The sequence below is a fragment of the Podarcis raffonei genome, chromosome 1 (assembly GCF_027172205.1).
Source record: "Podarcis raffonei isolate rPodRaf1 chromosome 1, rPodRaf1.pri, whole genome shotgun sequence".
Taxonomy (NCBI): domain Eukaryota; kingdom Metazoa; phylum Chordata; class Lepidosauria; order Squamata; family Lacertidae; genus Podarcis; species Podarcis raffonei.
Window position 1 is genome coordinate 5,022,922 of NC_070602.1, and position 16,335 is coordinate 5,039,256.

General features: G+C 45.8%; 1 protein-coding gene across 1 annotated transcript in view; it reads right to left on the minus strand.

The window, feature by feature from the left end:
* The window catches only part of LOC128402100 (maestro heat-like repeat-containing protein family member 2B), an 80,372-nt gene extending 64,997 nt beyond the window's left edge, over positions 1-15,375 (minus strand). Inside the window, exons 1-8 of the mRNA XM_053365954.1 lie at positions 15,150-15,375; positions 12,669-12,796; positions 10,623-10,788; positions 9,255-9,353; positions 6,593-6,744; positions 5,138-5,278; positions 3,867-3,959; positions 2,649-2,759 (exon numbers count right to left, since the gene is read on the minus strand). Of these exons, the coding sequence (XP_053221929.1) occupies positions 2,649-2,759; positions 3,867-3,959; positions 5,138-5,278; positions 6,593-6,744; positions 9,255-9,353; positions 10,623-10,788; positions 12,669-12,796; positions 15,150-15,183 (924 nt within the window). The 5' untranslated portion in view covers positions 15,184-15,375. The remainder of the gene's footprint in view (positions 1-2,648; positions 2,760-3,866; positions 3,960-5,137; positions 5,279-6,592; positions 6,745-9,254; positions 9,354-10,622; positions 10,789-12,668; positions 12,797-15,149) is intronic.
* Positions 15,376-16,335: the final 960 nt, after the last annotated feature.

The following is a 16,335-nucleotide window of genomic DNA, read 5'->3' on the forward strand; positions in this document are numbered from 1 at the left end:
TAATGGATTGAGGTTGAATCCTGACAAGATAGAAGTACTGTTCTTGGGGGACGGGGCGGGCGGGTGGGTGTGGAGGACTCCCTGGTCCTGAATGGGGTAATTGTGCCCCTAAAGGACCAGGTGCGCAGCCTGGGAGTCATTCTGGACTCACAGCTGTCCATGGAGGCGCAGGTCAATTCTGTGTCCAGGGAAGCTGCCTACCAGCTCCACCTGGTATGCAGGATGAGATCCTCCCTGCCAGCAGATTGTCTCGCCAGAGTGGTGCATGCTCTGGTTATCTCCCGTTTGGACTACTGGAATGCGCTCTATGTGGGGCTACCTTTGAAGGTGACCCGGAAACTACAACTAATCCAGAATGCGGCAGCTAGACTGGTGACTGGGAGCAGCCACCAAGACCACATAACACTGGTCCTGAGAGACCTACATTGGCTCCCAGTATGTTTCTGAGCACAATTCAAAGTATTGGTGCTGACCTTTAAAGCCCTAAACAGCCTCGGCCCAGTATACCTGAAGGAGCGTCTCCACCCCCATCGTTCAGCCTGGACACTGAGGTCCAGCGCTGAGGGCCTCCTGGGGGTTCCCTTGCTGTGAGAAGCCAAGTTATAGGGAACCAGGCAGAGGGCCTTCTTGGTTGTGGTGCCCAGCCTGTGGAACTCCATCCCACCAGATGTCAAAGGGAAAAACAACTACCAGACTTTTAGAAGACATATGATGGCAGCCTTTTTAGGGAAGCTTTTAATGTTTAGTAGGTTATTGTATTTTAGTGTTCTGTTGGAAGCTGCCCAGAGTGGCTGGGAAATAATTTATTATTATTATTATTATTATTATTATTATTATTATTATTATTTATTATAGGACACATTTTACTCATGTAAAAATACACTGATTCCCGGACCGTCCGCAGGCCGGATTTAGAAGGCAATTGGGCCGGATCCGGCCCACGAGTCTTAGTTTGCCTATCCATGCCCTTAGGTTTGGTTTGGCAGCTGCAGCTATTGTTACTATCACTATCTAGAAGACATCGGAAGGCAGCCCTGCATTGGGAAGTTTTTTCAAAGTTTGACCTTTTACTATGTTTTAAAATGTGCTGTAAGCTGCCCAGAGTAGCTGGGGAAAGCCACCCAGATGGGCGGGGTATAAAAATAATAAGAATAAGAATTTGTACAGAGATCTGTTTGGTGGAGATATGGAGCAGGGCCTTCTCGGCTGTGGCACCTGCCACGTGGGATGTTGAGATCAGACAGGCACCAACAATGGGGTGCTTCTAAAAACCTATCATTCAAGCTGATCACTAGCATTAGTTCCTGTTACCTTTGGTTACTGTGTTGTTGCTGTTTTATTTAAATGTGTTGTGTGTATGTGTTCTTATAATGTTGAATCGCTTTTGTATCTCCTGCAAAAGCTCCTTTCAATATGCATTTAGAAAAAAAAGGTCTAAAAGCCCATTAAATAATAAAATAAATAAATAGGAACAAAATAGGTGGAGGGCCAAAATTCAGTGGCAGAGCATCAGCTATGCATACAAAGGAAGGACCTCACATAATAATAATAATAATAATAATAATAATAATAATAATAATTTATTTATATCCCGCCCTGCCCAGCCAAAGCCGGGCTCAGAGTGGCTAACAACAGTAAAAATAACCCAGTTTACATAAAATCACAATCAATTACAGTGGTACCTCAGGATGCGAACAGGATCCATTCCGTTCGCATTCCGAAGCAAACGTAACCCGTGTCCACGCATCTGTGCATGCATGGGTCATGTTTCGGCGCTTCTGTTTGATGCGCTTGACATCATTTTGACAGTCTGTGCATGCGCGCATGGCAAAACCTGGAAGTAACGTGCTCCGTTACTTCCGGGTCGCCGCAGAGCGCAACTGGAATTTGCCTAACCCGAAGTGTATTCATCCCGAGGTATGACTGTAATTGAAATACATTCTAAAATCAATTCGTTCTAAAATCAATTCAGAGGCAAATTAATGGCAACTGTTGGGCTAGAGTTCTATGAGGATTACAGAAGGAGAGATGGGGTCAGACTGTGCCTTGGCCAAAGGCCTGGAGGAACAGCTCTGTCTTGCAGGCCCTGTGGAAAGATGTCAAGTCCTGCAGGGCCCTAGTCTCTTGTGACAGAGCGTTCCACCAAGTCGGGGCCAGTACTGAAAAGGCCCTGACCCTAGTTGAGACCAGTCTAACCTCCTTGCGGCTCAGCACCTCCAAAGTGTTGTTATTTGTGGACCTTAAGCTCCGCGGGGCATACCAGGAGAGGCGGTCCCGTGGGTACATGGGTCCTAGGCCATATAGGGCTTTAAAGGTCAAAACCATCACTTTAAACCTGATCCTGTACTCCACCGGGAGCCAGTGCAGCTGGTATAGCAGCGGGTGAATGTGATATCGTGGCGACGACCCTGTAAGGAGCCTCGCCGTGGCATTCTGGAATCGCTGGAGTTTCTGGGTCAGTCTCAAGGACAGCTCCACTTCAGTCCTCAGCAACTTCAGGTAGAACTGGGGAAAAGCAAAGAAAGTAAAGACAAATTGGGGAATTGGGGAAGCCCTTTCTGAAACCCTGGAGACCTGCCATCAGCTAATACTGAGCTAGATGGCCCAGTGAGCTGACTCAGGATAAGGCAGATTCTTATTAAAGCTACCAGATGACATGGGAACAATTCTCCGTCTTGGATTTGTCTTTCCACTGTGAACCGTTGGTGCTTGAACCTTTCCATTATCTTCTGTTGCCCTGAAGTACTGCGTGGGACAACCTGGAAGAGATCAAGAAACGTCGGTACCTAGGTTGCTTTGCCAATACAGTGGTACCTCGCAAGACGAATGCCTCGCAAGACGAAAAACTCGCAAGACGAAAGAGTTTTCCGTTTTTTGAGTCGTTCCGCAAGACAAATTTCCCTATGGGCTTGCTTCGCAAGACGAAAGTTCTTGCGAGTTTGTTTCCTTTTTCTTAAAGCCGCTAAGCCGTTAATAGCCGCTAAGCTGTTAATAGCCGCTAAGCTGTTAATAGCCGCTAAGCCGCTAAGCTGTTAATAGCCGTGCTTCGCAAGACGAAAAATCCGCAAGACGAAGAAACTCACAGAACGAATTAATTTCGTCTTGCGAGGCACCACTGTAGTGATGTATGGAAGTGAAAGCTGGACCATAAATAAGGCTGATCGCCGAAGAATGGATGCTTTTGAATTCTGGTGCTGGAGGAGACTCTGGAGAGTCCCATGGACTGCAAGAAGATCCAACCTCTCCATTCTGAAGGAAATCAGCCCTGACTGCTCACTGGAAGGACAGATCCTGAAGCTGAGGCCCCAAGACTTTGGCCACCTCATGAGAAGAGAAGACTCCCTGGAAAAGACCCTGATGTTGGGAAAGATGGAGGGCACAAGGAGAAGGGGACGACAGAGGATGAGATGGCTGGACAGTGTTCTCAAAGCTACGAACATGAGTTTGACGAAACTGCAGGAGGCAGTGGAAGACAGGAGGGCCTGGCATGCTCTGGTCCAGGGGGTCACGAAGAGGCGGACACGACTAAACAACAACAAGTTGCTTTGAAACCATCCCCAGCTCGCATTCCCGGCATGGACTCTGGTGCTAATTTTACCATGTTGGCTGAGAGGTTCCCAGTAGAGGCAACTCTTGGGCTGTCAACCCATAGAATTGGAGACCATGTTGACTCTTCTGAGGTCTCTCTGGTAGGGATAAAATTGGCCCAAACCACCCAGGAGCAGCCCTTTTGCACAAACTACAAGTGGACAGAGCACCCAGACCATTTCCAAAGGTGACACGATTGGTGACACCTGGGCCTGCAGTGCACAAGTTTACAAAGGTCACTTGAGTCAGAAAAACCACCAGCTTCCCTGATGTCTTACCTGCTTGAATACAAAGTCACAAACTGCCTGGGATATCTTCTTTGGGATTGGGGGTTTGTACTCCTCACAGACATCCAAAAAAATATTAAGCCTCTAAAAAAAGAAAAAGAAAAAGAATCGGTTCATGCCCTTATAAACAACTATGACATGGCCACATTTGTAATTGTGGGATGTTATCCATTGGCGCGGATGCGGGTGACGCTGTGGGTTAAACCACAGAGCCTAGTGCTTGCCGATCAAAAGGTCGGGGGTTCGAATCCCCGTGACGGGGTGAGCTCCCGTTGCTCAGTCCCAGCTCCTGCCAACCTAGCAGTTCGAAAGCATGCCAGTGCAAGTAGATAAATAGGTACCGCTCCGGCGGGAAGGTAAACGTCGTTTCTGTGCGCTGATCTGGTTCGCCAGAAGCGGCTTAGTCCTGCTGGCCACATGACCTGGAAAAACTGTCTGTGGAGAAACGCCGGCTCCCTCGGCCAGTAAAGCGAGATGAGCGCCACAACCCCAGAGTCGGTCACGACTGGACCTAATGGTCAGGGGTCCCTTTACCTTCACGAATCATAGAAGAGGGGCAGACCAAGCTGGTGGAATATGCAGAAATGGCGAGACGGATAGATCAGAAACCAGGAAGACCAAGTATTTTTTAAAAGACTGGAATAACTTTTTAACATATTTGACAGACCACTGTTTAAATCATTGGGAGGAATACAAGGACACTTGTAATGTAACATGAATTTTGGATACTATGATTATATAATAGATAGATTACCGTATAAGATGCAGATATTTTTTTTAAAGAAATGGAATCTATGGAGGGAAGGAAGGAGGACTGAAGGTTCGAAGGAACCTTATTTATTTTTGGAATTGCTATGTTTGTTGTGTACAACCTTTATGTAGAATCAAAAAAAAATATTTTTTTAAAAATACAAGCTGAAGAAACATAAAAGATCACACACCTTATAACAATCTGATCCAATACAAACATGTCATAATAAAAACGTAACTTTAAAATAAACGACTTATATCAAATAATGTAATACTCAATAATCCATTAGGATACAATAGTGCACAATAAAATTACACATCAGCAAATAATAATACTTAAACAGAAATTCACTCTTAGCGATTATAATAAATAATTTCTAAAATGTAACTGATAAAAATAACAGCAAGTTACAGGGCATATTATAACACAAATTGAAAAGCAAAGAGGCACAACTTATAAAATTGGTTGTGTGTGTGTGTGTGTGTGTGTGTGTATATATATATCCCTTTACTTTGGCAATGAGGAAAGAATCCAAAATCTTGCTGTCTCGGAGGACTTGTGGGATCTTCCTGATGATCTCATCTTGCTTCGTTCTGCAGCGGACCAGAGCTCCTAGCATGGGCCACTGAGCTTTCATCAAGGCTTCCTTCACCTGCAAAAGGACACACATGGAAAGATTTTCCGTGGAGCTGAGTGCTGCTTTCAAACCAGTGCAAAGGTTCTCCAGTGGGTGGTCACAGACCAGATCGAGGTGCTCTTTGAGGAAACTGACTTTCTAGATCCATATCGTATGGGGGTTTGGGCCCGATTTTGGCACAGAAACTGCTTTCACTGTGTATGACAACCTTTTCCAGGGGAGACATAGGGGCAATGTGTCCCTGTGAATTCTCCTCGACTTCTCAGTGGCTTTCGATAACCATCGACCACAGGGTCTGTCTGGAGCAACTGTCTTGTATTGCAATGTTGCGAACCGCCCTGAGATTCATGCATGAAGGGCGATGTACACATTTATTCAAAACCCAATGGTGACGATTTAGTTTAATTAATAATAATAATAATAATTTATTTATGTGGGACGCGGGTGGCGCTGTGGGTTAAACCACAGAGCCTAGGACTTGCCGATCATTAGGTCGTGGTTTGAATCCCCGCGACGGGGTGAGCTCCCGTTGCTCGGTCCCTGCTCCTGCCAACCTAGCAGTTCAAAAGCACATTGAAGTGCAAGTAGATAAATATGCACCGCTCCGGCAGGAAGGTAAACGGCGTTTCTGTGCACTGCCCTGGTTCACCAGAAGCGGCTTAGTCATGCTGGCCACATGACCCGGAAGCTGTACGCCGGCTCCCTCGGCCAGTAAAGCAAGATGAGCGCCGCAACCCCAGAGTCGGTCACGACTGGACCTAATGGTCAGGGGTCCCTTTACCTTTACCTTTTTTTTAATTTATACTCTGCCCATCTGGCTGAGTTTCCCCAGCCACTCTGGGTGGCTCCCAATCGAGTATTAAAAACAATTACCGTATTTTTCGCTCTATAAGACGTACCAGACCACAAGACGCACCTAGTTTTTGGAGGAGGAAAACAAGAAAAAAAATATTCTGAATCCCAGAAGCCAGAACAGCAAGAGGGATCGCTGCGCAGTGAAAGCAGCAATCCCTCTTGCTGTTCTGGCTTCTGGGATAGCTGCACAGCCTGCATTCGCTCCATAAGATGCACACACATTTCCCCTTACTTGTTAGGAGGGAAAAAGTGAGTCTTATAGAGCAAAAAATACGGTAATTCAACAGAATTGATGAACTTGACCCAGAGGTACCAGCTTTGCAAAGTCTGGCAGTTCATTTATACCTCCAGCACCCCCTGCTGCCCCGTAGCAGTTTAGCACCCCCCCCCCAAGCCAATCCCATCGGTCCGGAAGGGGAGCCACTCCCTGCTTTGGGCGCGGCTGTGATAAGATGAAACTTTCCTGGTTCTCACCTTTGGTTCCTCGTCATTCAGCCAATCGCCCGCCAAGCGTTGATAGATGGGAATGACGGGGCTGCAAAGCTGAGCTTCTGTCTCTCTTGGGAATGAACACGCTCTCCAGTTTTTGTAGTAATAGTTTATTGCCGCACAGAAATGCTCCATAACTGAATGAGTTGAAAAAGAGAGAGAAAGCGTCTGAGAAGTGATTGCTTGGCACTGAAGTAGGGGGTTGTGGGTCCACACTTGGCGACAATGGAAGACTGACCCTTCGCTCTGTCCCAATTCCTAGGAGGGGGTTAAAAAAATATTCGTCTTGAGGTGGAAATACTGTTAAAGGTAAAGGTAAAGGTACCCCTGCCCGTACGGGCCAGTCTTGACAGACTCTAGGGTTGTGCGCCCATCTCACTCAAGAGGCCGGGGGCCAGCGCTGTCCGGAGACACTTCCGGGTCACGTGGCCAGCGTGACAAAGCTGCTCTGGCGAGCCAGCGCAGCACACGGAACGCCGTTTACCTTCCCGCTGGTAAGCGGTCCCTATTTATCTACTTGCACCCGGGAGTGCTTTCGAACTGCTAGGTTGGCAGGCGCTGGGACTGAACAACGGGAGCGCACCCTGCTGCGGGGATTCGAACCGCCGACCTTTCGATCAGCAAGCCCAAGGCGCTGAGGCTTTTACCCACAGAGCCACCCGCGTCCCGGAAATACTGTTAGGCCAGTGTCAATGGCACAACAATGGAACCCGATAACAAGATTGGCAAGAACCATGGTGGTATTGTCCGTTAGTTAATGAATTTTGGAAACTGGTTGGTATAGAAATATCGGGAATTGTGGGTAGGAAGGTGGGAATATCTAAATTAATGGTTCTTATTAGTCTGAGTAAAGGTAAAGTTACCCCTGACCATTAGGTCCAGTCGTGGCCGATTCTGGGGTTGCGGAGCTCATCTCGCTTTATTGGCCGAGGGAGCCGGCGTACAGCTTCCGGGTCATGTGGCCAGCATGATTAAGCCGTTTCTGGTGAACCAGAGCAACGCACGGAAACGCCGTTTCCCTTCCCGCCGGAGCGGTACCTATTTATCTACTTGCACTTTGACATGCTTTGGAACTGCTAGGTTGGCAGGAGCTGGGACCCAGCAACGGGAGTTCACCCCATCGCGGGGATTCGAACCGCCAACCTTCTGATCAGCAAGTCCTAGGCTCTGTGGTTTAACCCACAGCGCCACCTGCTGAGTAGCACAGAGTTAAAAACGAAAGAGGAATGGAAATGGGTAAAATTGATGGTAATTGCAGCCAGACAGGTTATAGCGACAGACAGGAAAAATGCAGAAGAGCTAGGGGTGAACCAATGGAGGGAAAAACTGAATAATATTATAATTTTAGAATATCTAACTGTGAAGATACACAGAATGAAAGGGTTTAAGATCAGTGAGAAGGAGGAGGATTGGTTTGAGAAGATATTGAATTATTTGGGTAGGTTTGAAAAATTTGGGGCAATTAAAATGTTAAATTTAAATAAACCTTGTGGAGGGAGGAGTGTTAAGGTATATAAAATTGTACATATGGTTGATTTGAATATGTTATTATTGATTATGTATACCCAGTGTATCAGCTGTTGGTAAAAAATAAACATTTAAAAATAAAAAGGCAAGAACCAGCTAAATGGGAAACTTATGGCTGCCTGTTAAAGTGAAATGCAATTCTGTATAAGGTACAAGGAGGGTTCTGACATGTACAGTAAAAAGAAAAAAGGTCTGAGTCAGTTGTATTTTATGGGCTGTATCTGTGAAGGACCACACATATCTGCTATTTGGGTCCCTGAAGCACAGATTCACACAAAGCGGCAAAACGCTCTTGCAGGTTATTAACAGGATTTTTATTGAAGTGCATATGCAGAACAAAGGCACAGGGCGATCAGTACGCAACCTGTACACAGTAGTCAGGGTGCGCCCCCTTTATATAGATTTGCAAAATAGAATACCACCTGATCTCTTGTAAGTCACCTGATTTCTGGGAAATCGAAACTTATAAGTTCCTATATTACCATATAAGTTCTTGGTCTTCTTTCCCTCCTTCCTGCAACCTCCCTCATCCTGGTGTGACAATAAATCCTTGCTCTTTATCTCTATCTGCCCAGGCTAGACATTGCAACGAGGGGCCCATTTGCAATGTAACATTTAAGCATGTCCTTCAATAATAGAACAATTATATTGTAATATGCAACTTCAGCTGGATGAGAAATGGTGAAGTACTGGGCTGAGTGAAGGTGGCTGGGAGAGGACAAACAACAAAGATGGCGTATATGTTGCCTATATAGGGTGTATCATCATAGAAATGCTCCCACACTTTGGACTCTTTTGGGTCATGCATTGCTGAATAAAGTCTGGCCGATTGGGGATTTGGGGCGAGCCTCCGTACTTGAACGAAGGGGAATTTCCCCCACAGTCTGGCACTGGAAGGAGGACCACAATGGTGCCAGGCGAACCGCCCTGTAAAGAGCATTCAACAATTAGGGGGCCACCACCGAATAGGCCCCGTTGTCTCATTGCCTTCCAAACTTCTCTTGGCTCAGATGGTGGTCTTTAAGGAACAGTTAGCAGTTGTAGGGGCTTTACTGTAATGGAAGGAAGTTGTTGATATTCCATCCCCCCCCCCGCCCCAAAAAGAAAAAGAATCACTCACCGTAACATATTGCTTCTTTCATGTGGCTAGTCATGGGCCATTTAATCATCACCCTTAAATACACACATGTCAGAGACAAAAACGGGATACACCTGAGTGCTGAGTGAAGAGACAGAAGCAACCTTTCGTTAGAGGACGGTAATGATTTATTACAAGTTAGGATCACAAACTCTGGGCAGCCCTTCTGTTGGAGATGCTTCCATATGGGACTGAACTTCAGCTGGTTTTGGTATGCAAACACACAATCTTCTGTTGCAGTGTGGCCCTTCCTGAGGTTAGATTCCCTAGCGTGGCCTGGGTGAAATTAAACAGAACCAGCTTTGTCAAGTCACTAGTCCTCAGTAAAAAATAAAATAAAATCCTTTTGACAATTTAGAAAATTTGGAAAATATTTAAAGTGACTTTTTCCAAGAGGCCAAAATCCTTCGTGCTGGGAAGCATTCTTTCCAAAGGAAGAATGGTTGATGGAAATCTTGGAAGATGCAGAGAGGGTGAAATTGACGGCGCTGATAGAAGATATAAATTTATTTATTTATTTTATTTATTTAACATAATTATTACAAAATATGAGCAAAATATTGCAAACACATACATACATATTTCAGATAAGCACACACATATATAAAAAAGAACAAAAGAACAAAAGATAAAAAAGAATAAAATAAAAAATAAAGAGAAAAAAAGAAGAAGAAAAGTTGGAAGAATTTCTTCCAAATTTATTCTACAAATATCTCAATACGAAAAAAAAAATTCATTGATTGATTTCCATCACTTACACTGCACTTCTTATATACATTTTAAGCAAGATTGTATCTGTTATTCCGTATTTTTCCCATACTATCTCACACAAATATTCTAATCAATAAGTTTTCTAAATTTTTCATAAATCTATTCTAAACACAACCAATACCTTACATTTAATCTTTGTCTACATAAATAATCATTTAAATATTTTCATTGTTTAAATTTAGGATCTTTTAAAGAAGACTGGAAACTCTTTTCTTCTCTATATAAAAAGTTATTCCCCATATGCAAAGACCACAGCAGGGTTTAAAGTGTGAGAAAACAGCAGGAAAAAATAAAGACGGAACCCTAAAATGCAATTGTATGTATTTTGAGTTATAAACAGCGATGACGGTCAAGTGGGAAGTCACTAGTTTTGTTGAACTGGAATATAATTGTTGAGTAACAAATGCAATTTTCTATACGGAAAGAAGAATAACATATTATTACCAAAAAAAAATAACTAGTCCTCAGTGTTTTCCCCCACACCCATATGTAAATTGCATCCTATCTGAGATGGGAATCAAGCCCTTTTTCCCTTCAATGGGAGAACATGCAACAGTGAAGAACTGGAGGGAGGCCTACCGTAGCGAGAGGCCAGGTTGCCCAGGGTCCTGAAGACCATGTGGTGAGGTAGGATCCCAGTCTTGACATTCTTTTGAAGTCTGTACATCACGTCATTGAAAAGAGAGCTTGCCAGAGATAGGAGGACATCATTGGCTTGCTGGACGATTCTCCCAGATGCATCTTCCTAAGGAAGCAGAAAGTCTTGTGGGTTTGTGGCGGTCAGTCTGGATTATGCTGCCCAGTTCTTGGCCTTCTGTGCTCAGTGAGGGTTGGGATCTAATGGGGGAAGTTGTTGAACTTTTCAGACAAGCTTCTCTGTAAGACAATGACCTGAGCTGGCCACTTAATTTTTTTCTTCAGCATCCCCAAAGAATGATCTAGGTTGGAAGAGCTACAACTAAGTCATGGCTGGCCTTTCCTCCCCTGCCTTAGTCAGCGTTCCTTGAAAGGTTCCATCAATGATGTCTCAAAAAAAATTTACTTGGGAAGACAGGTGAACTAATACCAGTGTACTGGAAGAAGCAAAGATCACCAGTGTCGAAGCAAGGATTCTTCAACATCAACTTTGTTGGACTGGTCATGTTTTGTGGATGCCTGATGATCGCCTTCCAAAGCAACTACTCTATTGCAAACTTAAGAATGGAAAGCGTAATGTTGGTGGTCAACAATAGAGGTCTAAAGACTTTCTCATGGCAAATCTAAAAAAAATGTAGTATAAATACCGACAATTGGGAAACACTGGCCTGCGAGCGCTGCAACTGGAGAACAGCCTTTACTAAAGGTGTCATGGGCTTTGAAGACACTCGAACTCAGGACGCAAGGGAGAAATGTGCTAAGAGGAAGGCATGCTTGGCAAATCCACACCTTGATCAACTCCTGCCCGGAAACCAATGTCCCCACTGTGGAAGGACGCGTGGATCCAGAATTGGCCTCCACAGTCACTTACGGACACACCGCTAAGACCATGTTCATGGAAGACAATCTTACTCGGCTACGAGGGATTGCCAAAGAAGAAGAAGAAACTAAAAGGTCTCAAATGTAGCCCTAACTAGATGGGATAGGGAGCCAGACTCAAGGCTGCCATTTTCAAGGGCAACTCTCTCTTCTTTGAGATGTGCAGTCCTACTCCAAGAAACAGGATTTTGTACAACAGTCACTCTTAACTAACCAGAAAAGGTCCCTGAAAATTCTTGTGGGGATATTCAAATTACAGTCAACATTCATCCTACTCCAAATGTTCTCATTGACATTATTGGAATTGACTGCCTTAGTAGAGCATGTCATTTAAGGCGGCGAAACATAATTTTTGCAAATTTCTTAAGTGAGGGGGTCTTAAAAATAATTTTGTGTGCGTGAGGAATTGAAATCTGCTATGATTTTTGTGACTGGACAATATTTAGCTTGGTGAGTCTATGTTTGAAGAAGAGTTTGGAAGAAGAGTTTGGATTTAATATCCCGCCTTTCACTCCCTTTAAGGAGTCTCAAAGCGGCTAACATTCTCCTTTCCCGTCCTCCGCCACAACAAACACTCTGTGAGGTGAGTGGGGCTGAGAGACTTCAGAGAAGTGTGACTGGCCCAAGGTCACCCAGCAGCTGCATGTGGAGGAGCGGAGACGCGAACCCGGTTCCCCAGATTACGAGTCCACCGCTCTTAACCACTACACCACACTGGCTCCCAGTGAATGAAGTTTGATGAAGAAGCAAAAAACTCCTTTCGGAAAACCAAAGAATTTAAATTTTGCCTACTGGAAGGTTATGCTAAATAATAATATGCTAAATAATAATGTCAGGTTATGCTAAATAATAACATCAATAATAACTGCAAGTACTCTGCAATCATTTTTAAACGATGCTGTGCAATTTTACACATGTTTTACTTACCAAGCAAAACTAAATTATATTAATGTAACCAAAATATATTTTGAATTCCCATGTCGCGTTATAAGCACCACTCATTTTGGGAATTTGAAAGTTTAAAAATTCGACACGCCTTGCTCCCTTTGGCCCATCTGCTCTGAGTAGGGCTTTGATACAACCCAAACATGATGTCAATTCTCTTTCTACCTCCTTCAGCATCTCCACCAACACATGGATGGCGGCATCAATGTTCGGTGGTCCAGCCCATTGGATGAGACTTTGGGCAGCCAGGTCGGCATTTTGCTCAGCACTGCAGCAGATGTAGTTGTAAATTTCTGAAAGGCAACACGGGTCATTGTACTGGTTGTCACTGATGGGTGTGCGTATCTGATCTGCTGGTTTTGAAGAACCACGATTGCAACAAGCGCCTCTCCCTCAAGCTGCCACAGGCCTCCCCCTTTGTAGGGGCAGAGCAAGGTGGGTGCGGTGGGTGTGGTTCGCCCCAGGTGTCACCTCTGAGGGGGTGACAAAATGCTGTGTGGCACTCAACGCCTGTGAGAGACGCTTTGGCTTTGCCATGCGCAGGCTTCCAAAACGGTCCACCTGCCGGCTCAAGCTCAGCTATAGGGCAGCAGGCAGACTCCTGCAAAAAAGCTCAACAACTCTGGCTCCCCCCCCCAAAAAAAATGAAATAAAGCCAAACCATTTTTGCAGGTCTGGCATAATGGGGACCTGCCAAAGCTAGATGGCTTTCACGCAAAATTTATATAATCTCTGCTGCAGGTACCCAACTGTGTCCCCAAATCCATACTTCTGTTAGAAGCTGGTGAGTGCCCAATTTTAACTAAAGCATAGTGGGCTGCCCTAAAATATTGGCTCAGGATTTCAGTGTTTGATCTAGGGAAGGGTTTGTACCAACACCTGACCAATGAGGAGTTCGTCAGCAAATGGCAGAAAACCATGGCTAAAAAAGCCACCTCTATTGGTCTGTCACCCCCCCCAACTGTATTACCTGGGTTATGAAGGCGCCCTAAAGACAATATGGGCATGCCTTTAAGTTAACATCTTACATTAAAAACCTGACAGTACCAAACTATCAAAGGCTTTTCACCAAAGCCAGACTAAATGTCTTTCCTTCAGCAGTGTTGGATGGCAGGTTGAGAGGAGTTCCCTACCAGGACAGACTTTGCTCGTGTGCTCAAGACATCAATTCCATAAATACTATTTTGTTGAACCAATGCACAACCGTTCTGCAGAATTTGCACTTCTCTGAAATCTGCAGTGGAGTTCTCCAAACAAGAAACGTGTATGGTAATATTATTATAAGGTAAAGTGTCTCCACAGAAGTATGACTTAAAATAACATCCAAAATTGCATTATATTAGGGGAAATTGCTTTGCAAAACTGCACGCAAAATGTGCATGTTAGGAGAAATTTGCAACAACAACAAACAAACTATGAGCTTTCATAGACTCATAGAATTGTAGGCTTAGAAGGGATACTCAGGATCATATCATCCAACCACCAGCAATGCAGGAATATGCAGCTGTCAAACTTGCAACCTTGTCATTATCAGCACCTCACTCTAACCGGCTAAGCTATTCGGTTTCACAAGGTCTTTATAAATTGCAAACTTATATGGCAATGCAGAGAACTGAAGACAGGGGAAATGAGGAACTGAGTGAAATTGAAACGAACAGTTTCGCTCATTCCTCCTCTCTCCCCACATGTCTCCTTCCTTCTCAGATACTTGTAGCTTTAAAAGTTCTTGTCGGGGAATGTTTGTAAAATGCTGAGTAGGTAACAATCTAGACCATTCTCCAGGTGAAAGCTCTACAGTGATAACGAGTTCTTGCTTGTTTTGTTCTTGCAAGAATTACCATATTTTTCGCTCTATAGGACGCACCTTTTCCCCTCCAAAAATTAAGGGGAAATGTGTATGCGTCCTATGGAGCGAATGCAGGCTCCTTGGCTTGAGCGATAGCAATGGGAAGCCTCCGAAGCGCAGAGTGAGCGCTCCCTCCGCACTCCGCACTTCGCGTTGCTTTCGCTGAAGCCTGGAGAGCGAGAGGGGTCGGTGCGCACCGACCCCCTCGCTCTCCAGGCTTCAGGCAGCTATCCGCAAGCCTTTGGAGCACGCCCCAGCGCTGCAAGCTCCAGGAGCGGCGGCAAGGCTGTGCGCAACCTTGCCGCTGCTCCCAGACCTGTTCTGGGGGGCTGGGGTTGGGGGAAGCTCGGGCTTCCCCCGCCCCAGCCCTGCGGCTAAAAACAAAGCCAAGACAGTGAGCGGGATCCATCCTGCTCCCTGTCTTGGCTTCTGCCAAAGTCGCGTGCAGCCTCTCCCGGCTGGAGAGGTTGTTCGCGGCTAAAGAGGAAGCCAAGACAGCCAGCGGGATGGATCCGGCTCACTGTCTTGGCTTCTTTGCTCTTTGGGGCTGGGGGGGATAATTTTTTTCCTTTATTCCCCCCCCCTAAAAACTAGGTGTGCCCTATAGTCCGGTGCGCCCTATGGAGCGAAAAATACGGTAAGTAAAGCGTGGGGTTTTTTTTAAAAAAAGAAAATAATTCCTGATTGTCAAAGTGGACAGTGCTACTCCTCAAGGATCAAGATGTGCTAAGTAGGAATGATGAGAATTCTTGGCCAAAACCGCTTGGGGGAGGCTAATTCAGAATGACTGCCTCACCTACCTCTCATTGTCTTTAAGTCACCAGATACATCCATGACGGACGCTGTCAGTCAACTATCACACCAGTTCACAGGCCGAAGGGCTGTCTCACAGCTTCGCCAGGAACTCGGAGCCAAGTAACAGGGCAAGCCCGTGCATGTTTACTCGGAAGTAAGTCCCACTGAGTTGAAGGGGGCTTACTCCCAAGTAAACGTGCACAGGACTGCAGCCCGAGTGGAAAGCAAACACAGCCGGGGCTTCCATTGTGATATGGGTGGTGATGGTGTCATACATTACTAAAGCAACCTGACCAATGGCGGCCCTGGAATCGACGGGGGATTGTTGACACCATTAAGACCTGGAGATTATTGCCTCAGACCTGCACATCAGCCCTGTGTCCTTGGATATACACACCAGTGCCTCTAGCAGGAAAGTTATGGCGAAGTTATGGATGGCAGCTAACAGATTGAGGTTGAATCCTGACAAGACAGAAGTACTGTTTTTGGGGGACAGGAGGAGGGCAGGTGTGGAGGATTCCCTGGTCCTGAATGGGGTAACTGTGCCCTTGAAGGACCAGGTGTGCAGCCTGGGAGTCATTCTGGACTCACAGCTGTCCATGGAGGCGCAGGTCAAATCCGTATCCAGGGCAGCTATTTACCAGCTCCATCTGGTATGCAGGCTGAGACCCTACCTGCCTGCGGACTGCCTCGCCAGAGTGGTGCATGCTCTGCTTATCTCCCGCTTGGACTACGGCAATGCGCTCTACATGGGGCTACCTTTGAAGGTGACCCGGAAACTACAACTAATCCAGAACACGGCAGCTAGACTGGTGACTGGGAGCAGCTGCCGAGACCATATAATACCGGTCTTGAAAGACCTACATTGGCTCCCAGTATGTTTCCGAGCACAATTCAAAGTGTTGGTGCTGACCTTTAAAGCCCTAAACAGCCTCGGTCCAGTATATCTGAAGGAGCGTCTCCACCCCCATCGTTCTGCCCGGACACTGAGGTCCTGCTCCGAGGGCCTTCTGGCGGTTCCCTTACTGCGAGAAGCCAAGTTACAGGGAACCAGGCAGAGGGCCTTCTCTGTGGTGGCGCCCTCCCTGTGGAATGCCCTCCCACCAGATGTCAAAGAGAACAACAACTACCAGACTTTTAGAAGACATCTGAAGGCAGCCCTGTTTAGGGAAGCTTTTAATGTTTGATGTA